Source organism: Juglans regia, chromosome 7 (genome assembly GCF_001411555.2).
Source record: "Juglans regia cultivar Chandler chromosome 7, Walnut 2.0, whole genome shotgun sequence".
Classification (NCBI taxonomy): Eukaryota; Viridiplantae; Streptophyta; class Magnoliopsida; order Fagales; family Juglandaceae; genus Juglans; species Juglans regia.
Window position 1 is genome coordinate 13,302,410 of NC_049907.1, and position 25,685 is coordinate 13,328,094.

The 25,685-nt window shown below is 36.3% G+C and overlaps 2 protein-coding genes across 2 annotated transcripts in view; both read right to left on the minus strand.

Annotated features, from left to right (window-relative positions):
• Nucleotides 1-25,685, minus strand: part of LOC108990408 (protein ACCELERATED CELL DEATH 6-like) — an 87,287-nt gene that overhangs the window by 26,421 nt on the left and 35,181 nt on the right. The gene's annotated exons all lie outside the window — the stretch shown is intronic.
• LOC118348880 (serine/threonine-protein phosphatase 6 regulatory ankyrin repeat subunit A-like) lies at nucleotides 23,578-25,113 on the minus strand. The gene is made up of 2 exons (XM_035691420.1): nucleotides 24,423-25,113; nucleotides 23,578-24,113 (listed from the first exon to the last, which is right to left on the minus strand). The coding sequence occupies exons 1-2, from the start codon at nucleotides 25,111-25,113 to the stop codon at nucleotides 23,578-23,580; spliced, it is 1,227 nt and encodes a 408-aa protein (XP_035547313.1).

Here is a 25,685-nt window from a genome sequence, read left to right on the forward strand (position 1 = left end):
AATTTCCAAACCCAAGAAATACTTCAAAATACCGAGATTCTTGATCTTAAACTGAGAGTGCAAGTAAGCTTTCATGTTATCAACAACTTCAAGATTGGAATTCCCTATGACTATGTCATCAACATTATGGGTGGGTAGTGGGGCCCTGCCCTCGTCCACCCTGCCCCGGATGGAACACCCCATGTGGGGGCGGGTTGAACCTAGTTGGGCCATGCCCGCCCCCCCCCCTCCACACCCTTCCCCTTTTTAGTATAACAAATTATAATTTTTAATATTTATATAAATATATTGTATATAGATATATACAATTTGTTAAAAACTTGAATTTAACTTCAAGACAATCCAAAATATAACTCTAATGAGTTTAAAAAATGTATAAATTTCAATTTATAATTTAAATTATATTATAATTTAGGTCTAAAAAAAGTTTAGACCAAAAAAAATTTTTAGACATTGGGTTGAGTAGGGTGCGGTTTCATCCCCACCCCCCATTAGTGGGGCGGGGGGCAGGAAGGGAGTGCCCCCACCCCGCACCATGCAGGTAGCACCCCTAATCAACATAAACCAAGAGGGCTATAAATCCATTTTCATCATTTCTTGTAAACAAAGAGTAATCGGATTTAGATTGTTGAAAACCAATATGAGTAAGAGAAGTAGAAAATTTGGAGTACCATTGCCTAGAGGCCTGTTTAAGGCCATAAAGGGACTTATGAAGTTTACAAATTAGCTTCTTATTTGCACAAGATGACTCCCCCTTGCTGTGAAAATCAAGAGGCAAGTCCATGTAAATTTCCTCATCCAAATCACCATGAAGGAAAACTTTGTGTACATCCAACTGATAGAGGTGCCAGTTATGGATGGCTGCCAATGCAAGAAAAACCTTGACTGTGGTGAGCTTTGCTATTGGGCTAAAGGTTTCTTGATAATCAAAACCTTCCCTCTGAGTGTAACCTTTTGCCACCAACCTTGCTTTATCTCTCTCTACTATCCCATCAGATTTTAACTTGACTTTATAGACATACTTGCAACCAATAGCTATTTTTCCTGGAGGTAGAGTAGTAACTGTCCAAGTCCCATTTGCCTCTAAGGCTTCCAACTCAGATTTCATTGCATCTTGCCAATGTTTAGAATTCACATCTTCATGGTAGGTCTTGGGCTCATAAAGCAGGGAAAGAGAATGGGCTCAAGATTTATGATGAGGAGATAAGTGATCATATGATAGGTATTGAAGTAGAGGATGCGCTGTAGAAGTGGAGAGGGCATAGGGATTGGCAGTGGCATGAATAGCTTCACAATGATAATCCTGTAAGTATGTTGGTGGCTGGTGAGTTCTATGTGATCTTTGAAGATGGATGGGAGGTGTGATATCAGTAGGAGAAGGAGCATGATTTTCATGAGTTGGTGAAGATGGAGTAGGAGTTTCATGGAGAAGAGGAGAACTGGATAGAGGGTTTTGTGAGGTGTGTTGTTCAATGGTGGGTTTATTGGGAAGTGCAGACATGACATGAGAGGGACAATAAGAAGGGGATGATGATGAATCTGGTAGGATAGGAGGAAGAACCAAATCATTGGTATGATCAGGAGGAGTGACATTTGGACTTGAGCTGTGGAATGGGAGACATATTCATAGAATGTAACATCCCTTGAAATGAAATAAGAATGATCTTCAAGATCATAGAGTTTATAGCCTTTCACACCAGCTGGATAACTTATAAAGATGGATTTCTTTGCCCGAAGACTTAATTTAGTTCTAATGTGTTTTAGAGTGGAGGCAAAGCATAAACATCCAAAGACTCTTAGATGTGCATACGACGGAATGGAAGAAAAGAGGACCTCATAAGGGGACTTGTTGTTCAAAACTGGGGTTGTAACTCTGTTGATAAGGTGAGTTGCAGTTAAAACTGCATCTCCCCAAAATTTGAGTGGAAGTGAGGCTTGGTACAGAAGAGCTCGAGCAACTGAAAGAAGGTGTTGGTGTTTTCTTTCCACCACCCCATTCTGTTGTGGGGTATAGACACAAGATGTTTGATGCAAAATATCGTGAGAATTGTACAAATCATGCATATGAATTTCCAATCCATTATTAGATCGTATTTGCTTGATGTTTGCATTGAATTAAGTCTTAACCATATGGACAAAATTTTGCAATAGGGTTCTAACTTCATATTTGAATTTCATTAGATATAGCCAAGTGACCCAACTATAATCATCTACAATAGTTAATAAATAATGGTGACCTTGAATGGATGGATCAGAGTATGGACCACAAATGTCGTAATGTATTAAGTCAAAAGGTGAACAAGTGGAAGATATACTCAAATGAAATGGTTTTCTCTTTTGTTTAGCCAAAGACGTATAGTGCATTGCATATCTTTATTACACTTTACGTTAGGAACATGGGACTGGATTACATCCATTCTTTGGTGAGATACATGTCCTAATCTAAAGTGCCTAAGATCAAAACTATGCATTTTATTTGCATTGAGGACTTGACTAGTGGCAGTTTGACTGGAGGAGAGAAAACTCTTGACAACAATGCAAGAAATCGAGTGATGATTGAGAAAGTAAAGACCATTGCAGATCTTAGCAAGACCAATCATTATCCATGAAGACAGGTCCGGTATGAAACAAAAATTTTCCAAGAAAACAAGACAAAGAGAAGAGTTGTGAGTGAGTTTACTAACAAAAACAAGGTTGAAGGTGAAAGTAGGTACACAAAGAAAATTGGTGAGAGTGAGGGAATTTGAAATTTTTATGGTACCAATGTGACTAACTCTAACGTGTGTTTTATTAGGCAAATGAACATAAGCTTGAGTTTCACAAGTGATGGTGGTGAGGAGGGAAATTGAGCATACAATATGGTCTGTAGCCTAGTGTCAAGAATACAAGGCATGAGTTGTGGTTCATCAGATTTGTGATTTATTAGAGAAAGAAAGTATTGAGTATGATCAGTAGAAAAAATGGAACTAACTGGTGTATCAGAAGCAGTCGACAGACAATATCTTATACTTGCCATGTTTGAGGAATGAGAGGTGCCAACTACAACATTGGTTGGCATGGTGGAGTGTGTCTTAGGTTGACTTGCTGAGGGGGTGGATTCATTAAGGTTGAGCTGAGAAGACTTAGCATTGACAAGAGCAACAAGCTGCTGAATTTGAACTTCACTTAAAGGCAACTGTGAACCACTTGGAGACACTTTTTCCTAGCTTTGAGAAGTCACTTGGTTAGCTGAGTGCATAGCTGAGGATGTGCCAAAGGGGTGTGTCCTGGTTTGGTCTTAGTGAACTTGAAATTAGGAGGAAAACCAATCAATCGATAATATTTTTCTTTGGTATGGCCAGTTTTGCCACAATGGTAGTAGGTGATGTCAGTTCTCTCCTTTTTCTTAACTTGATTGTGAAATGCAACCGGGGTTGAAGATTCAGGACTAGGCATTACTAGAGTTCTAAACTTCCAAACGAAGCCTTAAACTTATCCTCTGCTCGCAGAGGGGAAGCATGTAGTGTAACACCTCGCCTAAAAAACTCCTTAGACCTTGACTTTAGTAGCCTTAATCCTAGTTAATTAGGAGTTGAGCTATTTGAGGATAAGAACATTTTTGGATATTTGAATTGGCAAGAGGATCGTAAACTTTGGGTTTAGAAGAATTTTTAGAAGATTCTAGTGCAATATTAATTTTGAAGAAAAAGAAGATTTTTGGATCTTGATTGGTTTAGTAGTATTATTTTGGAGAATTTTTAGTACTTAATTTATTTTGAGGAAAGGAGCCAAGAGGTCAATGTTAGAATGACAAGTGGCATATTGGAGATTTTGCCACCTTATTGGGCTAAGTAATTTGGGTTATATTTGATAGATTTGAAGAAGGCCCAAAGAATAGTTTACAAAGGGCCCAAGCTTTTTGGATATAAAGGCTTAGGAGAGGCAATAAGATTTTATGACCCTAATGCACTAAAGATTTGATGGGCTAAGATTAAGATGTTAAGAAGCTTTGGGCCCAACTTGGGAGATATTAAGTTTTAAGCCTTTGTTTGAGGACACTAGAAAATAGGCCCAATGAAAAAGACATAAGGTCATTGGGCCTAACTTAATAAGAGTGAAGGACTTAGGCCCAACTTGAAAAATATAAGAATTTAGGCCTCACTTATTGGACACAAGACTACGAGCCTAACTATTTATTAGGCCCAACTTAGTAGGCATAAGGCCTTTAGAACCTTAGGACATTTATGGGCCAAGCCTTAGAAGCCTTAAACCAAGTCCCATAGGAATTCAAGACTTGGTAGGATAGCCTTGGCCCAAGTATGAGAAAGGCATAAGGCCTTTGGGCCTAGCTTGATATAGATTTGAAAGACCTAATTACGTCTAGGTAAGCCCTTTCAAGCCCCATCTTTGTGGATCTTGAGGTCTCTTTTAATCTCTCAAAATTTGGAAACTAGCCCCCCACTCACTCAAGCCCAAAAGCCCAAGATCCTTCGGCCAACACTCATGGCCCTTTTATGCCCCACAATGCCCAAAGCCTTGTTTTGTTTTATTTCACTTTTCAATTTGAAAGTTCAATACACTATACAATGGGTTTTCTTAAGCCCATGTCAGACCCTAAGTACTCAAATTAAGTTCTGAAATTGGGTTAAGACCATTAACCAACTTACCCATGGTTAGTGATCTTTAAACCATGTTTTGGAGCTTAGTTTTCTTTCTTAATCTTTTTAACCTCTTTGATCTGAAATTTTCTTATTTTATTACTCAATTACATTGCTCTTATATCATATTGAAACTCTAGATAAACCTCCACACATGTCATTAGAACAAATGACATATCAAAACCCCAAACTACATCAATCGGTACACATGTGTGCCCTTTGTATGCATGGACTGTTTTGCCTTTAAGTCCAATTTTTTTGTGCCTTTTTTTCAAGGGCACTATGGTCCTTAAACACCTCATTAGACCCATTTGAACCTAGACCAAGCCTTGGACGAATTTGGTTTCAAGAACCAAACCAAAACACCAAACCGATTGCACCTTGGGTGCTAGTTGGATGGAAACCAAGTTGGTAGAGTTTCAACCACCCATCTGCCATGATTAAGCCACCACCCCACACCACCTCCAGCACCACCCAATCCCCAAGAGGCCCTCATGACCATCATGAGCCTTTGACCAGGTTTTTCCACCCAAAGAAGGCACCAAAACCGAATGGCTTTTGTGCACAACTCCATTTCAGCAATCACCCTCCATTGCATCATTTTCTTTGAGCCGCACCTCCATTTTCACTTGGCAGCCAAATGTTCGCATAAAAATATATGCAAGTGTACAGAATCGTAACAAGTAGTAAAATGTTTTAAAGAAAATGAATGTCGAACCAATAGAGATTAATTATGCTACTGAGTATAGAAATTTACTAAATTAATTACTATTTGGAAAACTGAAATTGAAAGAATAGATTATCTAAATTAAACTAAAGAAAAGAGCATTAAAATTTAGATTTTAAAGATAGTAAGAATAAATCTAGAGCGCTTGATTTCACCTAGCAAATCCCACACAATTTATTCTTCCTTGTTATAGAATTTCAATTATCCCAAGTTGATGATAAAAATCTCTTAACTATTCAATATTTTCTCTCGAACAATACTAAAATTATCTCCAATTAAAAACTCCATATCTCTATGTGAATTTAACTAATTGGAGGCTCATTAAGTTCTTTGGATTCTTCTTGAAAATCACACTAATCGGGGTAAAGTATCTCTACTTTCGCTCACCTAATGGTGCTTAATCCTTAAGCTCTAATCACAAATCACCTCTCGGTCTCATTGCGATTCAATAGATAGAACAATAATTAGCTAGAGAATTGCAAGCATTAAGAACAAAGAATAAAATCAATCATAAAAATATTGAACATAAAATAACTTAGAATATAAATTGTGTGTTCAATATTAGACTACATCAAAACTCTAGAAAATAAAATTAGTTCATAATGAAATTGAAAAGAAAAAAAATAAAACTAGTGTTTTTCGTTGGAGTCGATTGATGAAACATGCAGCTCTTGCCTCTGCTCCCCAGATCCACCTCCTTGAAAGAAATTAAAGAATAAATTCAGGAATCTAAATATTGGAATCTTAAAATATTGGAATCTAAAGAAACTTAAAATATTGGAATCTAAAACTCAGGCTCTCCTCCCCTTAATTTCATTCTAATGATATGCTTATATAGGGTAGAAAAGAAATCCTGATGTTTTCATAATTTTCGCCTAAAATATTGCCTAACTTTTAGGACTAATGTTGGCAACCTTGTACGCGCTCCAGAACTCTGAATTTAGAAATCCTTATTAGCAAGAAAGTTGTAGCCCTTTAAGTCAGATTTCCAGCCCATCCAAAATCGTATCCAACGGATATGTGAGTAGAAAGTTATAATCGAAACACTCAAGTATGTCCAGGCTGTCTCTCAGTGTATTCCGAATTTAGACTTCTTGTGGATTCCTTCTCTGATTTCTTTCTCTTTTTCTTGATAAAAATTACTTTCAAGCCCTTTGCTAGTTGTTGGCTATGATGTCGTTTAAGTTGGTCAGTTAGACTAGTCGCCCAATCTAACCACACAGAACATTGTCGCCAAGTCTTCTCGCCGAGGAGGTAAAATATCTCGCTCATCACCTAGATTAATTTCAAAGTCAGTATTTTTTCTTTTATTAATTTATTAAAATTCTTTAGGTTTTGAAATCTAAAGTTTAGTTCTTTAACTAGTTAAGCGTCACACGTCAACCATCTTATTAAAGTAAAAATAAATGCTATAAAGAAAGCTTATTGTGAGACTCCAAAAATTAGGGTGTTTTAATTTATTTATTAGTATTATTATTGTTTATTTTATTTTATTTTATTTTATTTTTAGGATTAATCTCCACCGTTAGATTAGTCTAAGGACCCTTAGATGGATGGTTGGGATTAAATACCAAAGAGAAACCGTAATTCCCCCATTTCCCACTTTCCCTCTCTCTACTCCCTCTTCCTTCAGCTTAGCCGACGCCTCCCTCCTCCTTCACTGATTCTCTTCTTCTCTTCAGCCCTGCGGCGTCGCCACAGTCTAGCCACCACCACCGCACTAATAACCTTCCCTCTCACTGGCAACCTATCACAACCCCACCCTGGGAAGGGCGGGATCGCGACGTACATACTTGTCATTTACTTTCCTTTTTCTTTTTCTTTTTCTTTTTCCAGTAATATGCAATCGGCATGGACATGACACACGTGTACTCTAAATTTTTAATTTAATAAAGGGAATACCTGATAGACATGTTATTCAACATTTACCCATAAGAGACTCTCAGAGTCCATCATATGTTCATAAAATGTCTATACATAAACATAACCAATCATCCATAAACATAACTATTCTAGTTAGGGAAGATCCTAATCAGCTGCCTCTCCCTCTGCAATAGTGCCTTGCTCTCCAACCTTTTCGTCATTACCTGGACGTTTAAAATATTTAAAATAAAAGTGAGTCGAATACTCAATAAGTAGTACACCATGCAGTGAACATACTAGGCATCTATTCTTTTTCTTTTGAAAACATGCATACATAAACATTTGCTAATCGTGACATTGCTTTCATGCATAACAGTTTAAAGAATAAGCCATACTTTTATGCATAAACACTTAAGAAATAAGCAATAACTATGCTTTCATGCATAAACATTTTAAGAACTAACTACACTTTCATGTTTCATTTTCTTTGGCCGGTACATACTATTACGCCACATGTGTTAGGGTTAGCGGTCTTTCTTTGGACCTGGATTCCATCCGTGGCCACAAGTTGCAAATCCCCTTCAGTCAGGGGGCAGCACTAGGTGCACAACCAGTACTACTTACCCGACATTTCAATATGCTCATTCTTTTTTAGACGCTATATTTCGTCTTGAAATAAAAATAGACTTGGAGGGTTGTCTGACTTTATAGAAATAATTTCAGTTAATAATAAAATGAAATATTGGATGATTCGTCTTGAAACACGACTAAATTATCATGATCAACAAAATATGGAGACAACATATTATAAACAACACACAAAAGAAGTTTAATTTCTTTTTAAAAGACGAAAGCATTCTAAATAAAATTAGTTCCAGTATTAACTATTCCAAAAAATAATTGAGGAAACCTATGGGAACAAAAATTGAAACACCACAATAAAACATTCTCATATTAAATGATCAGCCATTTATGTTTAATGTGTCAATCGACTCGTGTCAAAGAAATATTCTTTAATAGACCTCATACGTACCCCATATATACATTTTGTAATGAATCTATTTGGAAACATTGTTTACACATACTTTTTAAGTTGTTACTATGCAATGATCGAAGATCATCTACTTTCTATATAATTAACACTTATTAATTAAAAAACGTACAGTTAAAATTGACAATAAAGTATAAACTTTTTATTTGAACTTTACAATTGTTCTTTGAAATACCAAACATGACCCTCTTATATATATATATATATATAATATCTTGTATATATCATGTCTCTGTGAGAGATGGGAAATGATATTTTACCGTTTATCTTATTCTGAATTGAGTGATGTTTCTTTCGCTTTGCTAAATGCGAGGAACTGTGCAAGAAAGCCAAGATTAATAACATTAATTTCTATTAACTTTTTTCACACTTTAATAATACATGAAATAAATAAAAAGGATTAATAAAAAATCACGTTTGGTCATAAGATATTACTTCGGCATAAAGAAGTTGATCTCTTTTCAGAATGCAAAGATGTCCAAAACATTGCACTCCTCTCCAACCTATGTTCATATATATAAAATATATTATTTATATAAATAATATATTTTATATGATTTTATTTTTTAAGACAAATTCATCACCACAACTACGTATACGTACAAGACATTTCACCACTGATGAACTTTTTAGAGAGCACAAGTACTTGTAAAGAACCTTACTTTTCCAAGTAAGTAATGGAACCAGCTCCTTTAAATATTTCGCAGAAATAAGCTTTCGGTCTCAACAGTAAACTGTACAATATTAATGACGAAATGGAAGAGAGAAAGAAAATGAAGGAGGGTTAAAGGGGGGTAGGTGGTGGAGATACAAGCTTGGAGGAAGCATACCGTGTGGAGGAAGAAGACCAAAGCATTGACATTAGATTGATCATTCTAATCTTCAAAATTTGACGAATAGGTAACTTTTTAACTTTGAACTAATCACTTAACACTTAAAATCTATATTGGATTAGTCATCACATTCTCTATAATAATAAAATATTATTTTATTATTTATATTTCTTTAATTATTTTATATTTTTTAATTATTTTTTTATTTTATTTTCATAATCTCCAATAATTTCCTGTTAAGATATAAAATAAATAATAAAATCTACCTCTTCCTATCAGTTTAAACTTTTAGGACAAGTGATGATTTCACATGGTATAAGAGCAAAGGTCCTGAGTTCGAACCTTGACTCTACACTCTATCTCATTTAATTAAATATTTCACGTGTTGGGCCACCCATTGAGGGAGAGTCTAGCACACACGTGAGTGGGAGTGTTAAGATATAAAATAAATAATAAAATCTACCTCTTCCTATCAGCTTAAGCTTTTGGGACAAGTGGTGATTTCACACCTCTAACAATTATATTCATTTTCATTTTCACAATCCAATAATAATTTATAATATAATAATCTCATGTGTACATATTTGTGCATTATCTCATATGTAAATAAAAATAACATATATACAAGCTATAAAAATCCCATATCTATAAAATAATAATCCCAAAATATAACAAAATAACATACGATAGAAACATTGATCAGATTTCCTATGTGTGAACGGTTAATTATAATATAATTGATAAAAGGTGTGAACATAAGAAAAAATTAAAACCTGATGATCAAGAAATTAGATGCAAAACAAATATATATAAGACAAAGACAGTATCTAAAACAGAGACAAAAATTTTTTAAAATAAAAAAATAGAGACATAATCTAAAAGGAAAGAATTAAGAAAAGACGGTAAAAGGATACCTTGAGAATGGTTAAGATTACAAGTTTTTTTTTATCAGAAGTTGTGCGGTGACTTTTCACACTGTAGTGGTACCATTCATGCTACTTAGAGGTACTGGGATTTAGTTTTTTCTTGGGTTTCTATGGTATAAGAGTGTGCTTAAGGTTTTTAATTTGATTATTATTCAGATTTGATAAATTGCAGTGAAGAAAGTTATTTTCTTTCTTTTCCCATATGGTCTAACCTAAAGACCATATCACTAGCAATGGTTTTTATCTCTATCTCGAGTAGCAACTTAGGGTCTAAACTGCCCGCGAGTGGTTTGATCAAAGCTTGGTCAATTGCTCAGCTCATTTGTGGGGTTTTCCTACCTAAGAGTTAGTGTGATTGTTGTAAACATGATAGCACTATATTTGCAGGAAGAAATTGCTTCTTAATGCTGTAAACACTGTGACAGACTAGCAAGCTAGCATGCTCGAGCCAGTTTTTCACCTGTGAGGGCTAATTCCCCAGTCCTTAGTTGGAGGCTACAATGGCCACACTAGAATAACCTTTCCAATTCCCATTGCCTTTTCTTAAACTGTAACATATTTCAAATTTGATTCTAAAACTTCTTCTAGTGCCATAAAAGGTTTCATTTTCCCATTGCCTTTTATAAGGTACTATGTATGCTGATTAGTACTTGATGTAAGAGTAAACTAGTCACGATCACATTTGTATACTCTGGCACTAATTAGTTACTGTGAGATTAGACTCAACAAAACTCAACTTCTCAGTCTATTTCACTGGTATAATTTAGAAGCTGTGAATCCAAATTCTCAATGACCTAATGTAATAGAGTACTAAAGGACTACTAAGTTATATGTTCTTTTACTTACTCAAACATACGATAAATAAAGATTTATTCTCTATTTCTTTATGGAATATTCTCCTATGTAGTTATTTCCATGTTCGTAACCATTTAACATTTGGAGTTGATTTGGACAAGATACATTGGCTAGGTGCTTTACAGGTAATATTCTTCAATTATCAGGTATATTAGTTTAATTGTTCTCTGCATGGTTAATTCATTAATAAGGGTTCAAACATCTACCAAGCATTGTTTCCTTGTGACTCATCTGCTTTGGTATTATTGTTTTTGCACTGCGCCACTTGGTACTTAGCATTTGGGATAAATAATACTTTCTAAAACTCTGTTCTACCCTTGACAGATTACTGACACTTGCTATCTTCAGAATGCCTCCACAATGCTGATCTAGATGTGGGCATGGTTTGTTCTGGCATGTTTACAGGCCAATGTGAAAACTGTAAAAGTTGACATTTAAAGTCTAGGGAAAGGTTTTACTCGACTAGTCTCGCCATTATTAAGTGGACTTATAACAGTGCCTTACTGTGTTATAAATGCTTCCAGGCACACTGTTACCTGCATAGCTTTCTGCAAAGATGTGATGAACCATATAATTGATCTTCTAGGCACAGTGTTGATTGATTGAACATGGACCCTTCAGTTGTTATCTAGGGTTTAACATGTGGCGCCCCCAGCCTCCACTTGGGATTAGACAATGACTAAAATGCCAAGACATGTAACACAAGGCTACACAACCCTCGTACATGACAGATAATATGCAATGCACCTAAGAACACTAGCATTATACAATAACATAGCAGCAAAAAAATAATTAAAGTCGAATAGTCTAAGCAATGCGATAAGCAATTGCAAAGCACATGGTACCGTTACAAACAAAATACCCCAAACATTGTCAACTTCCATAAGCATGCATCTTAAAAGATATATTATCCCAAAAGCATAGAGTATATTTTTAAACTCCCAAAACACGAGACGTCTCGAAAACATTGTTCCTCAAAAAGTTGAGACCTAAATTCATAAATCTATTTTTCCACAAAATATTTTAGGTTCTCGTCCTCTTCATCACTGTTGTCCTATCAGGAGTCAGACACCATGGGATTGTTGAGGCTCGGGTGGTAATAGTCCTAAGTCTTTTGGTGCTGCATTGGTGTCAGCCGAGGCCTCCGAGGCTTGCTCAAGATAAGTAGACAATTGGTCGATGTTCCACCAAAATTCCAAATTCTTGGATGGTTGGTAGATTGTAGCATCGATCTCGGTCTCACTAATACTAGCTAGAATTTCCCTAAGAAGCGAGTCCGTGTGTTTTAGTGCGTCTGTAGTATAGTCGTAACGAGCTTGTATGGTGTACTCGTCTTATATCATGGAACCGTCTAGGTTCATGGTTCTCAGGAATCTAGAGTACCTTCTACCATTCCGGGTGGAGAATGGTAGTGAAAACTACCAGAATGAGATTTCGAGAAATCTCAACAAGTAAACACACAACATACAATAGTTAACACAAGCATACAAGATGTATATCATGAAATGCATGCACGGACATGTACTTGACATATGACTTGATCAGAACTTAAATTATGCACTTGACCATTTTCAAAAGACTTGTAATAGTGACATGTTCAGAAAGCATCTTTAACTTTCCTTTTTACGTTGATCTTAATTAGAACTTGCCTTATCAGAGAGTATCACAAGATTTTCATCGAGTGATCTTTATCATATCATGAGATTCTCATCAAATGATCCATAACATAAGAGCTCTTATTCTTGTTCAGAGGGTGGACACATCACGATTCCTCTTTGCACTGCTTGTTCCTACTAGTTACCGCACCATCAACAATCCTTACACCATGATGAATACGTCATAAATAGAGTCATTTCATATTAACTCGACAGTAAATCATCGAGCTACATGCCTTATGCACCCACTAGCATTAGACGCTTTCTCGCTCCGATATTCTTTAAAAATAATCCATTTGAGGGTCCTCGATGGTTCTTTGTTGACCAAGGGGTTACCACTCCATTCTTAAGCACTTCAAAGTGGACAGAAGAGTTCCACTAAGACATTCCCCTTCCCTAGAACTTGGAGTCGTGATAAAACTTTTAGATTCTTTTATTTGGAAACACGAAAACATTTCTCCCAAATGCATGTAACATGAGATTTAAGACTTACGTTCGTATACTTGACATATGATATATGAAATGCCGTGCATGAAATAACCAAGTGTAACATGTTCAATTTATGGTGTGATAACATAGATCACATGAACCATCAAAACACATACATGGAACTATGAAAAAGGGCCTTGGCTGAAACATATAAGTGCAAAAAATGAAGAATGTTCACTTAAAAAATACTTCAAACTTCAAACATATTGCTTCGAAATCAAAGCATAACATAAAATCCTGGTGTTTGGCTAAGATTTGAAACCTCTAATACATAGTATAGCCAAATCATCAAGTGTCACAAATTAACAACATTGTTTTCCATAAAATCGAAACATGCAAAGGACATTCTTGTCATTTTAATCTTAAACCGAATCATATCATTCATTCCATGTTCATATTCCAAGTTAATGTATGCATATTCAAACCAACAAACAAGAAATCAAAAACAAAACAATCAAAACAATAAAAGGATTTACACAAATATATACAAGTATTCACCAAGAGTAAGTTAAGTGTATACTTACAAAAATCCACGAAATGAAATACAAGCAAGGTGTAAATTGAAATATAACTCATTAGGGTGGGTATTCCAAAATCGTAATCTGTGTTCTTGAGTGTGTGAAAGTTTTTAAGGTTATCACTAGGGCTTGAGAAGTCACAAACCAATCGGCTTCTAGGGTTTTGAATCAAGAAACCCTTCAACTTCCTTGTATATTTGACTAATCTCGAATAAGTGTGAAAATACATGAGGGTGGCAGAATATGTAGAGGATTCATGCCCTTAAACTTTTGGCTTCTACATTTTTAGAAAGCCCTAGGTTGCTTCAAACGAGAAAACCTTAAAATCGTGTGTGTTTTTTCCAAAGTCGAACCCCTTGGAGATTTCAACCTCTCCTTGAGTTAGATGTGAGTTGTGTGGGAAGAAAGTGAGAGAGAAAAAAGTTGAAAAAAATATTATAAAATTAAATATTTTTAAAATATAATTATTAATATCATTTTTGTTTTGTAATTTGAAATGGTTGTATTGTTTTTTATTTGTTTGAAAGTTTTAGAAATTGTGCTAGAAGTCTCCTCTTTGGTGACATTTCTAGAGGTGGCAAAAATAGTATTCTTCAATGAGGAGAGGTTCAATGGGGAAGGCTTGGTGGGTTCTCAACAGAAGAAATTGAGGATCTGTGTGGTAACTTACGTTTAACTGAGGAAGAGGAAACAATAGTTGAATGTTCTCATGGTAGTGAAGAGGAAGTTCTACAGAAGGGTGAAATGAGTTTGGTTGGGAAGATTTGTGTTGATCGAGCAATAGGGAAGGAAATTGTTGCAAACACTATGGGGAAAATATGGAGAATAAGCAAAAGGATTAGTTTTCTTGAAGTTGAAAATAATGTTTTTATAATCACCTTTGCAAACCAAGCAAATAGGCAGTGTGTACAAGAGGGAAAGCCATGGCTGTTTGACAATTTTCTCTTCGTACTGAAGCCTTATGAGGGTGGTTTACAACCCAGTAAGATAAAATTAATGTTGAATCTTTCTAGTTGCAAATTTATAATCTGTCGTTGGGGCCCATGAATCTTTTTGGGTCAAAGAGAGGTAAGCTTTCTTCTCTTGAATCTAGTGATGATTGTATTTTTGAAGCGGTGCAGACTGAGGTCCAGCCTCGCCGAGCATCATGAAAATATTCAGTTGAAACTGTCAAGAGCTTGGGAACTCCCGAACAATTCAAAGCCTTAGTTTCCAACTCAAGGCAAAAACTCTCAATATTGTTTTCCTCATGGAAACCAAGTTGAACAATGTGAGTGCTTTAAGAATAGCAAGGAAAATGACTTAGAAGGGATGTGTTGTCGTGGATGCTATAGGAAGGAGTGGTGGTCTAATGATCATGTGGAAACAAGATATAAATCTGGAGCTGGTCAGTTATTCCCAGAGACATCAATTTAATTCTGAGACCAAATGACAATAAACCATATTGGTTGTTGACTTTCTCTAATGGGCATCCAGATTCGAGTAAGAGAAGGGAGGTTTGGCAACTTCTGAAAACCTTTAATCTAAGGACTATGGGTTGGTGCATTATAGGTGATTTTAATGAGATACTTTCACATGATGAGAAAGTAGGTGGTACAGTTTGAACTGAATCACAGATTGGTATGTTCAGAGAGGTTCTTCAGGATGGGGATCTTTATGACTTGGGGTGGAGAGGTTGTAAGTTAACCTGGAGTAATAGGCATGAGGATTACTCTTTTAATAAAGAAAGGTTAGATCGAGTATTGGCAAACAACATGTGGAGGGATGAATTTAATGATGTTAAAGTACACACATTGAGTGCTATGTGTTCAAATCATCGTTCAATTGTTCTAGTATGCTCACAAAACAGAGGCCCATCATCCAGATTTTAATTTTCGATAAAGTGTGAAGCAAATTGGTCTAAAGAGCATGGGTGCAAAAAGGTTATATATTAGTGCTGCTTGGCAGAAGGGGGGAGGTTTGCAGTCATACACTGGTCTTGACAACAGAAATTGGAGAAATGTAGCTAAGAACTGAAGACTTGGAGCAGAAATCTTAACAAAAATAAAGATGCTGCAATTAAACAGAAAGTTAGATCAAACAGTTGGGAATAGTGGAATGTTCAGAAAATATACAAGCCATTAAAAGGATTCAAAATGAGTTAGGTGTGTTACTGGACCAAGAGGATTTGAAATGGAAACAACATGCAAAGGCTCATTGGTTGGAAAAAGGTGATAGAAATACTAAATTCTATCATACTTGTGTCAATCAAAGAAGGAAGAAAAATATGATTAAAAGGATGGAGGATGGCTCAGGGCAGGTGCTAGAGACAAAGGAGGACATAGCTAGTGGATTTTGGAACCATTTTTTTCTAGAATTTTCAGTCTTCTCATCCATCTTCAGACTCCATTTAGGCTTGTTTACATGGGGTGGAACAAAGAGTCACATCTGACTTGAGGGAACAACAGGACCGAGCCTTTGTTAAAGAAGAGGATTTGTTTGCTTTGAGACAAATGTCTCCTTTCAAGTCTCCAGGGTCAGATGGCTATAGTGTAGGTTTCTTCCAGGACCATTGGGATGTTGTTGGTGCAGATGTAACAAAAGAGGTTCTAGGATTTCTTAACACTGGTAGTATGCAACAGGTTTGAATCACACTCTTATAGCTCTGGTTCCAAAGGTCAATTCCCCAAAAACAGTAAATGAATTTCGACCTATTAGTTTATGCAATGTATGGCACAAGATCACATCTAAAGTAATAGCTAATAGGTTGAAATCAATTTTGACTAAGCTTACTATTCACTCCAAAAAATAGGAAAATCAAATATGCACTATAAAATCCTAAATAATCATACTAACCTCAAAGTAGAATTTTTTTTTGTAAATTTCGAATCTGAAGTCTCTCGAATAAATCAAAATGCATTTTCAAACAACTATTGTTCCAAAAAATGAAAATCGATTTATTACGCCCTAAAATTCTAAATATTCATGAGACTAACGGCAGAAGCCGTTTCTTATTCTCACACTCATAAGTACTTGAAATATATAACATCACATTTTTGGCATCATAATGAATAATAAGACTGACTATGCTGACAGACTAAAATCGATATAATTGCTCGATTCGTGAAACCTTCTGGAGTTTTCAAGAGGTTTCTAAAGCCTTAAGAAATTCATCCATTGAACTTCCAGCGGACTATTACATCCTCCCCTTCCAAAAAAAGTTTTCATCCTCGAAATCTATGCATGTAACACTAAAAACAACTACTACAAAACAAGAGAGAAGATGTTGCTCACCAATCCTATTATCCATCACTGAACATATATTGGCTAGTCGATGCGGACATGGGTGAGTTGATATCCATAGGCTTTCTATGTTGAGGTAAGTAGTAGAACTTGTCATCCTTAGAATCATAAGCAACATTACCAAAATGCCCAGGGCCAAGGTGCTACTCAACCTCCTTATCATTATTGTCAAGTATGTGACTGTGAACGAGTAGTCGTTGTTGATGAGTAGACGACATCGATGATCCTGATGTCTCAAGCTCAAGATTTGCGGCTACAGCACGCTCCTCTACTGCTCGGTTGGACTTAGCTCCATCCCGTGCCATTTTCACCTTGAAGTTATCTCCATCCATCTAGGTGGTAGGGCGAAGAGGTGGATAACATTCCTATCTATATCCATCACGTGGGTGCAATGGTGCTCTAGGTGCTCTATCTTTTGCCAATAGAACTTGTTCACCTATCTACCTCAGCAAGTGGCCTCCTACAGCGTTCGTCTCTCATCTCTCGCACTAGTTGTGCAGAAAGGTAAGATGTACATTTTAGTCAGGTCACCAGTCGTGTTCAATTTATTGTACTTAGACACAAGTGATGAACAATTAGTGCCATATAATATTATTTGGGAAGTAAAAGTGACATATGGGTATTATTATTATTAATTGATGAAATTTTACCGGTCTAGACCTCTGGTACAGTTAGTGCTTAGTCTTTGACTAAGTCGTTACTTATTCCATTGCGACTTAATCAACTTTTTCCTACACGTATACTTCTCGTGAGAAATCATGCTTATTTTCCAATTTATTTTCAGGTTGTTTTCGACCAGCTGGCATCCCTGATACCATGAATCCTCGCCAAACTCTTTACTTAGGAAGGGGGAGCCATAGTTACGGTATGGCTCTCTCCCTATCTTACAAGAATGGTTAGCATGCAGTTGGTTTAATAGGACAAGTGGACATTGAAGTTACAACAAATTGAGGATTTAAGCTCATGTGATTACATCTTAAGGTTTACAACAGCAAGGCGTTCAAGACATGGGTCATGAAATGGGGTTTGTTGCACAGGTTGTAGTATGAGGTCTTAATATGTAGTCCTTGTTAGGTACGTGGTCAACAGAGCATATATCTTGAGTCCAATAATTGTTACGGGTTTAAGTTATAGTTGAGTGTTAATATTAATTTCATGAATATATAAGGTTTAGTTGAATATGATTTACGTTTTAATGGAGAGGTGAATTAACTTGGAGAAATATATAGGTTATGAGTTGGCAAGTGCTATAAGATCAATTTGCGGAGTTAATGTGGTTTTAGGGCATTTGTGATGGATTAATGTGTAACAGGCATGTAGGGCGAATATTGGTTATGATGATAGGCCTTGGAATTAAATTAGGATTTTTTTTTTCTTTTTTTACATATGCATGGTATAAGGAGATGATAAATTTTAGTAATAGGAATTATTTTATGTCATGGGGAAGAACATTTACCATTATGAAGTAATTTGCGTGTTTGAGGTATATGGTTAATATGTTACATTAGGTTTGACATATTTGAGGATAATATGTGAAATAAATCAATTTTACGGGCTTATTGTTGAAATAAAAAATGGCTAAGGTTATTTTATGTTATGAGTTAATATTTAAAGATTTACGAGTGTTATAGCCTTGAGGTTTTTTTTAATCAAGCATATTATAGATATATAAAATAGTTACAAGATACAAGAGATAATAGGGTGGGAGGCCCCGACATTCATCTCAAACCAACTGGTACGACACAGGAAAAGAAAAAAAAGGTGGGGGATTTGGCCAAGGACTTGACGCCCACCCATTTCCAACAAATGGAAACTGCCTAAAGCGGTTTTATTGCCTTGAGATTGATTACAAAGAAAACAACAGTCAAGGATTTCACATTTTGTCACCAGTTGGATATTAGAGTAATTTCAAGGTCAAGTGGGATTTATTTAAGGACATGTTATGGGTCTAAGGTCAAGGATAGCCTCATTAAGTAGAGTTCTCTTTTTATTAATCGTGTGCTTAACAAGGAAATTGGCGTGGCACTAACGTGAATGAGATTTCATTGAAGGTACACTACATGAAAATTGCATATTTGTGGCCAACGATATTCTTGCAAAAAGGATTATTCCTTGCCAAAATGAGTTTGTTTGCATTGCAAATAGTCATTATCGTCGTAAATAATCAGTCACAAATGTTCTCTTTTCTTGTAGTGGTAGGTGATTTTGCATAAGCTCAAGGGAAATGACTATGTTTATACGCTTCTTACTATTTTACTGTAAACAAAATGTCATTTTTGCATGCTATATTATGCGTACATGTTTTAATGATATATGTGTATAGACTATTCATCGACAACCTCTTTCTATATACCCTATTATTTTTATATGTGATGTATGAAATGAAATGGATTGCATATTTCTAATTGTTATATATAGTATCACCATATATTAAATGAATAAATCAATGATAAGATAAGGAAATGACAAACTAAAGAAAAATGACAGGAAATAGATTGAGTTGCATGATTGTCTGTTCAAAGAAAAATGCATATAAAGTGCCATGACAGTGAAGATGGTACCATGATGTTAAGGGGTGGACCGTAATGCCGAAAAGAAAGACTGGCGATGCACCTAGTGATGCTTATTCTTGAGGCTAAGTTCTTATCCACTAGCTATGGAAGAACATGACCGCAAGGATCACTAACCTAACATACGAGACTTAATGGTATGTACTGACCATGAGGTTAAATAACTGTTACAGCACAAATGAGACTGATGTGACTGCACAACTAAATTGTATTATTGAGGCCTTGAGAAATCAAGGGGTTGTATCCATACCGATTAATGTGACCGAATGTAATGCCAGACATAATAGAGATTATTTTACAGGCTAGTTTCAACAGATAATTCTCAGGGAAGGAAGACAAGAGAATCACCAAAAAAAAAAAAAAAAAAAACAACTCTGATGTTCCTTTTGTTATCTAAAATAACTTATTCTTAAACTTAGGGCACTCCCAATGACTTCTCTATTTCGCAAATTTATGTAAAATAACTAACAATATATCAAAATAACACTTCCATTGAATTATTTAAAATCAATGTAAAATACATATGTGATGCCTCTAGATCTCGATTGGGATTGGGCGGATATTGAAGCGTCAGAACATGTAACTCATGGCTACATGCCCCCATTTATGATAGTTAACATGCAATGCACCTAACATATTTATAGCAATATGCAATAATTACATAGGAAAAAGCTTGATTCTAACTAAAGATTAGAGCAATTAATGCATCGTACCATTATAGAGTAATTAAAAATCCCAAAAGTATTTGTCCAACATCTCATAGTACAAAAGAGGGGTTAAACCATAACTCTCGAAATACCAAGTTCACAAAATGTAATGACTTTCACATTGCAAAGCTAGAAGGATCCTATTTGACTTTGTCCTTGTCAATAATTTTTCGTAGCTCTTTAAATAACTTAAGTACGACACAAATAAAGCGATCTACTACCTCTAGTCTCTCTTCTACAGTCAGTACCATTGAGCGCTCGGGCCTCTTTGGGGCTTCCTTAATGGTCAGGGGGGATGGTAGTGAAAACTACCACGGTGAAATTTCGAAAAATCTCAGCAAGTTCACTAGTAACATACAAGAGGATAATATAAGCATGTAGAGGCAGATCATGAGAATGAATGCATGAACATGTACCTAACCCAAAACTTGTTTCATGCTTGTACTCTTTTCAAAATCATTGACCGTGTATCCATGTAAAAGAGTTGCAACTTAAAATATAAAAGTTTCGTTTCCAATTCACATTAGTCATTTATAAGAATTTATAACGTGTACAATATGAGTGGATACCTCACTGCTCCCCTACGCACCGCAGGCTCCCCTACGCACCGCAGGCTCCCTGCTAGTTACCGCATCACATAACCGTCCCTCTTGACTGAGTGTGAGTATGTCGGACCTCATACCACACGGAAATTCATAATTCACCTTCACTGTGATTTCAATGTGGTGCACCCCTTAGCATTAGGTGCTACCTCGCTCTGCAATCCTTTAAGAATGACCCATTCAAGTCCGTTGATTGTTCTTCGTCAATTCAGGGGTTACCACTCCAATTTAAATACTCAAGACTGGACAAATGGCTTCCACTAGGATATTCCCTCATCCTAACATTTGGGATCGTGATAAAACATCTATTAACTTTTTTTTTCCAAAAGCACACAACCCGAAATGCATGTGATAGGTGCTTGTGAAAAAACCTGTTTTCCTTTAATGTAAGACCCGAATATGTACATCATGAACCGTGTGACTCTTGTGCAATGAAATCATGTACTCATGCCATACTTTAAAGTGCATCACATTTATGGCTTGAAAGAATTAGAACATGAAATATATTTATACCTATAAAACAAAATGTAAAGGCTCAACCGAGGCATGCAACATTACGCAGAATCAAAACATGGCATGTAAGTCTATGAATAATATTTTAGAATGGCATTTAAGTCTATGTAACATACATCATGCAACAATTTCATAATCCAACTTGACCAACAGAACGTTAAAAGCTAACTTACAAATATTCCAAAGCAAAAAAATACCAACGATCAAGCAAGCTGAAAATGTATTATTTAAATCATTAGACTTGTTGAAACCAATGAAACCATAATCCAAGAATGCGTGTGTAGTGTGCTCGGGTTTACTCTATTCGGCTCTAGGTTTCAAATCTCACTCTGTGTGACCTTTCATGAGCTCGTACCCTAAGGGAAAAGCCCTAGGCCGAGTGGTGGTTGTACCTATTTCAAAGATTCGGTCTTTTCAACCCTAATTTTTGCTAATACATGTGAGGTATGTGTGCGTGAGAAGTGTATGTCGTGCATGTGGGTGACCAGAACTCTCAGCCTTTCACGAGTCCCCTCCACTCCTGCTCTTGGCCAGTGGGGTTCAGATTTTCCCCTTGGAAGAAAACCTTAGTTTCCCATGCTTTGCAAAGCTCATCAAGATGGAACCCAAACATTCTTATTTTCTTCATAACTTGAGATAAGGTGGTTTCCTTATTCACTCAAACTGAACCCTCTCTTCCCAAGAAAACCCTTGTGAACATGTGTGCTTTGAAGAAGTGGGTGTAGAATAAGGCTTGGTGGTTCCTACCGTGCAATTATGTCCAACGTGGTTTCCTTGCTCTCCTTCCCAAGTCGTGTGGAGTGTGTTTGGATGGAATGAAAGAATGGTGGTTGGTTTTCTCCTAAGGTGGGCGTGTTAGAGAGAGGAGGAAGGTGAGGAAATCTGAAAAACTACAAAGTGACTTTTGGGTGTCTCTTTGGGGTGTGTTGGGTGTCGAACCCCTTAAATAACCCCTTATATACTCCTTCATTTCCCCCCCCCCCCCACACACTCTCTCTCTCCTATCCTTATTTCTGACAATGGAAACCCAACAGTCTAGGTACATGTGCGCCATGTGGCATACCCTGCCTCCCGTAGTCGAAACTTCCCTTTTCATCATTGCTTTCCTTTGGGAAAAGCAAAAGACCCACTAGCATGCATGACAAATGGCGTGCCCTTACCCTTATCGAAAACCCTAAATCTCCCTTGGTGTGTTCCTCAAGTGGTCTAGGTTCAATGAACCTTCAAGGGCATGTAGGTCTTTATGGCTGAAACCCTAATCTGTATGAGAGTTTTAATGTATGAGAGGCATTTTTATCTTAAGATTGATGTTTTTCGCTGTAAATCTCTTTTATTCTCAAAGCACATTTTATTTTATAATGTAGAGTCTTGCACCATGTGTATGAAAGTATAAAGTTTTAAATCGAATGGTAATTCCCGTCATCTTTTCTAAAATCATTTTATAAAAACTCACACCACAAGGACGAGTGTTACATCATTGGTTGTGCTCGAATCCAAGGACCAAACTGTTGAGACTTCAAATCATCCCCTTGGTGCTCAAACCATTGCCCGAAACAACCCCTCCCTTTATGAAATAAAGTACCATATTGAAAGCAAGAATTCTACAACCTCTCATATTTACAAGAAATCCAATACTGCTGCTCCTCAAACTTCAGCCACCTTCCTCTCAATAAAAGCTTATGGAGGTCCAAGCAACCCTCACTCGAAGACATCTCCCCCATGCCAAACCATCAGACTCAACATCAACTCTAATGACATGACCAATTGAGAATCCAAACGGTTCCCCGACCTCTTCTGTCATAACTGCCTTATGAAGTTAAACCCAAAAGGGTTCAAAGTTAAACTGCAACACATTGACGGACACAACCTTATCCACTTGAAGCAGGGTTAAGAGGTTCCTATCAAAAAACCATAGACGACCACTAAGCACCTTTTCTTTATCAGTCAACTTCTAAAACTAAATAAAATTCGTCCCGCTTCCTCTGTAAAGCGGAATATTGTACCTAAAATCAGAATATGTAAAGACAGTTAACTTCATATTTAAATGCATCTTATAAAAATACATGTAAAGACAGTTCCTAAGATGCATCATTATAAAGAAGATATCAAATCAAATCAAATATGTTTTGAAACGAAACAGGTTTTGTAGAAATATCTGATTTATATATTATGTGATGTGATACATGCATAAATTAGTTTAATGTTAAAATAAAATGAAAAAAAATCCAATTTGATTAATTATGATTCTAAGAATTCCTTTGGTTTCGGTAGTCCTTAGCATATATTATTGCAAAGAACTAAATTCAAATATTAAGTATATAATTTTATTTTTTGAAGAAAGATAAAAGATTATGTTACCTCATCACCATCGGTTGGAAAGCGTTTACTTCTTAAGATTTGAAAAGCAGTCTGGTTCTTTTTGTTGAAGACCATTTCGTCAACTCTTGGAGAATTCAAGACACCCTTCATGTATCCAACAGAATTGTAATAGTGATGGAGAGGTGTATTCCCGTCATTGTCCGCCTGATTCAAAAGATTCCGTAAAGATGGATTATTTTGGATGATTAGCGCTGCAGTTGGCCAGCGGCTGTGCACGGCGAGATGGAGTGCATTGCGGCCTTCATTGTCAACCACTTCGCAACAATCAGGACACATTGATATAATCTCTTTTGTAACTCCTTCTTGGTTGCGATGAGCTGCAATGTGAAGAGCTGTCCTACCCTCTGCATCTTTCATATATGCCACCTCTCTACCATATTGCAGCAATAGTTTTGTTGGCTCAACGCAACCCAAGTATGCAGCCAAGTGAAGCGGAGTCCAACCTTTTTGGTCTGTTTGTTTACATAGATCGCGACCATATCTTTCCAAAATGTTTTCGATCATTCCTAAAAGAATTTAAACATGCTAAATTAATGTAATAATTTTCTGATGGACAAAAAGGAAGACATAGGTTAGGAGACAGAAAAAAGACTATTCAGGTGGTCATTTAATGTGGTAAAATGCAGGACAAGGCAGACATGATCAAATATTTCAAGCTTTAAGGTAAGCACGAAATTAATCTAAAACCAGCTCTGTGCATATCAAACATCTTTATATTTCATGAATTCGATGTCCTGTCATATTTGATACCACCACATAAATATTTTTTTAATCAAATCATATTCTACAATGCGTAAAAGATAACATAGCAATACCTGCATCATTTGAAAATGTTGCAGCATGCAAAGCCGTTCTACCCAAGGGGCCATCATAAGCTGGTGATTGGAATGTGTTCAAAATTTCAGATACCAAATCTGGAAAGTGTCTCTCGACAGCCAAGTAAAGTGGGGTCTCACCAGCACCATTAGCACCAAACGAAAATTCTCGATCTACCTCCCTTAGTAACTGTTTTACCACTTCAATGTGATTGTGACGTACAGCATCATGTAAGGTCGTGTCTCCCTTTTTGTTCAGCATTCCAATCATCTCCCTAGTAATCATCTCCTTAGTAGCAACGACATTTTCGAGATCTTGATGTTGGGATTTTTTACAATCAATCAGAACTTTAATGATCGAAGCATGCCCAGACCTTGCCGCAACATGTAACGGAGTATCGTCTTCCACATTGGCTTTCAATAAAAATGCTGGACACTTGGACAGTACATCTTCCACAAATTTTACCGCTGAGGCAAGGTCAGTTCCTCCAGTGGCGGGAAACTTTTCTTTGACCAGGATACTTGAAATGCAAATATGTAGGATTGTATTTTTATTAACGGTTAAAAACTCATCAAGTAGATGGGAGATATCATATTTTTTTTCTAAGGCCCTCAGGTTGCCTTGTTCTGCCGCTTTATAGATAATAGGATCCATTAAAATGATGGCCTCTGTATGCTGCACGATCATCATTACTAGCTGCGGAGGCCTCAATGCAAAGCAACAGAGTACTCCAGAAAATCCTATATATTTTAGCCACAATTGTTGATGTCACATTCAACATTTTTCTATTAGCGCACAAATCCTATGTATATAGATTACAGAGTATATAGATTATTGGTTTTGAAACACGACTAAATGATCAACGTTGTAAACAAAACAGAAGTTTTCTTATTAAAAGAGGCCGAAAACGTTCAAAACAAAAGTTCCATTAATTATTCCAAAAAATAAATTGAATAAACCCGGGAAAAAACATTGAAACGCCGCAAGAAAACACTCTAAAATGAAATTACTTCCAATCGAAGTAATCTTTAATAGACATATATATACATTAATAAGACTGTTCATCCGGACTGAGTTTCCACCCGGATACAGAACTACCAGGTCAATGAACCAGAACATAGCAATGGGAATGGACCACAAAAGGAAGGCTACAACTTCTAAAGTCTGAAACTGGATTGGACCTGGCTTAACTCTCTAAAGTCTTTGTTTTTCCTAAAACTATTTTGGAAACAAAAGGCCCAAATTTTTTTTTCCAAACTCCA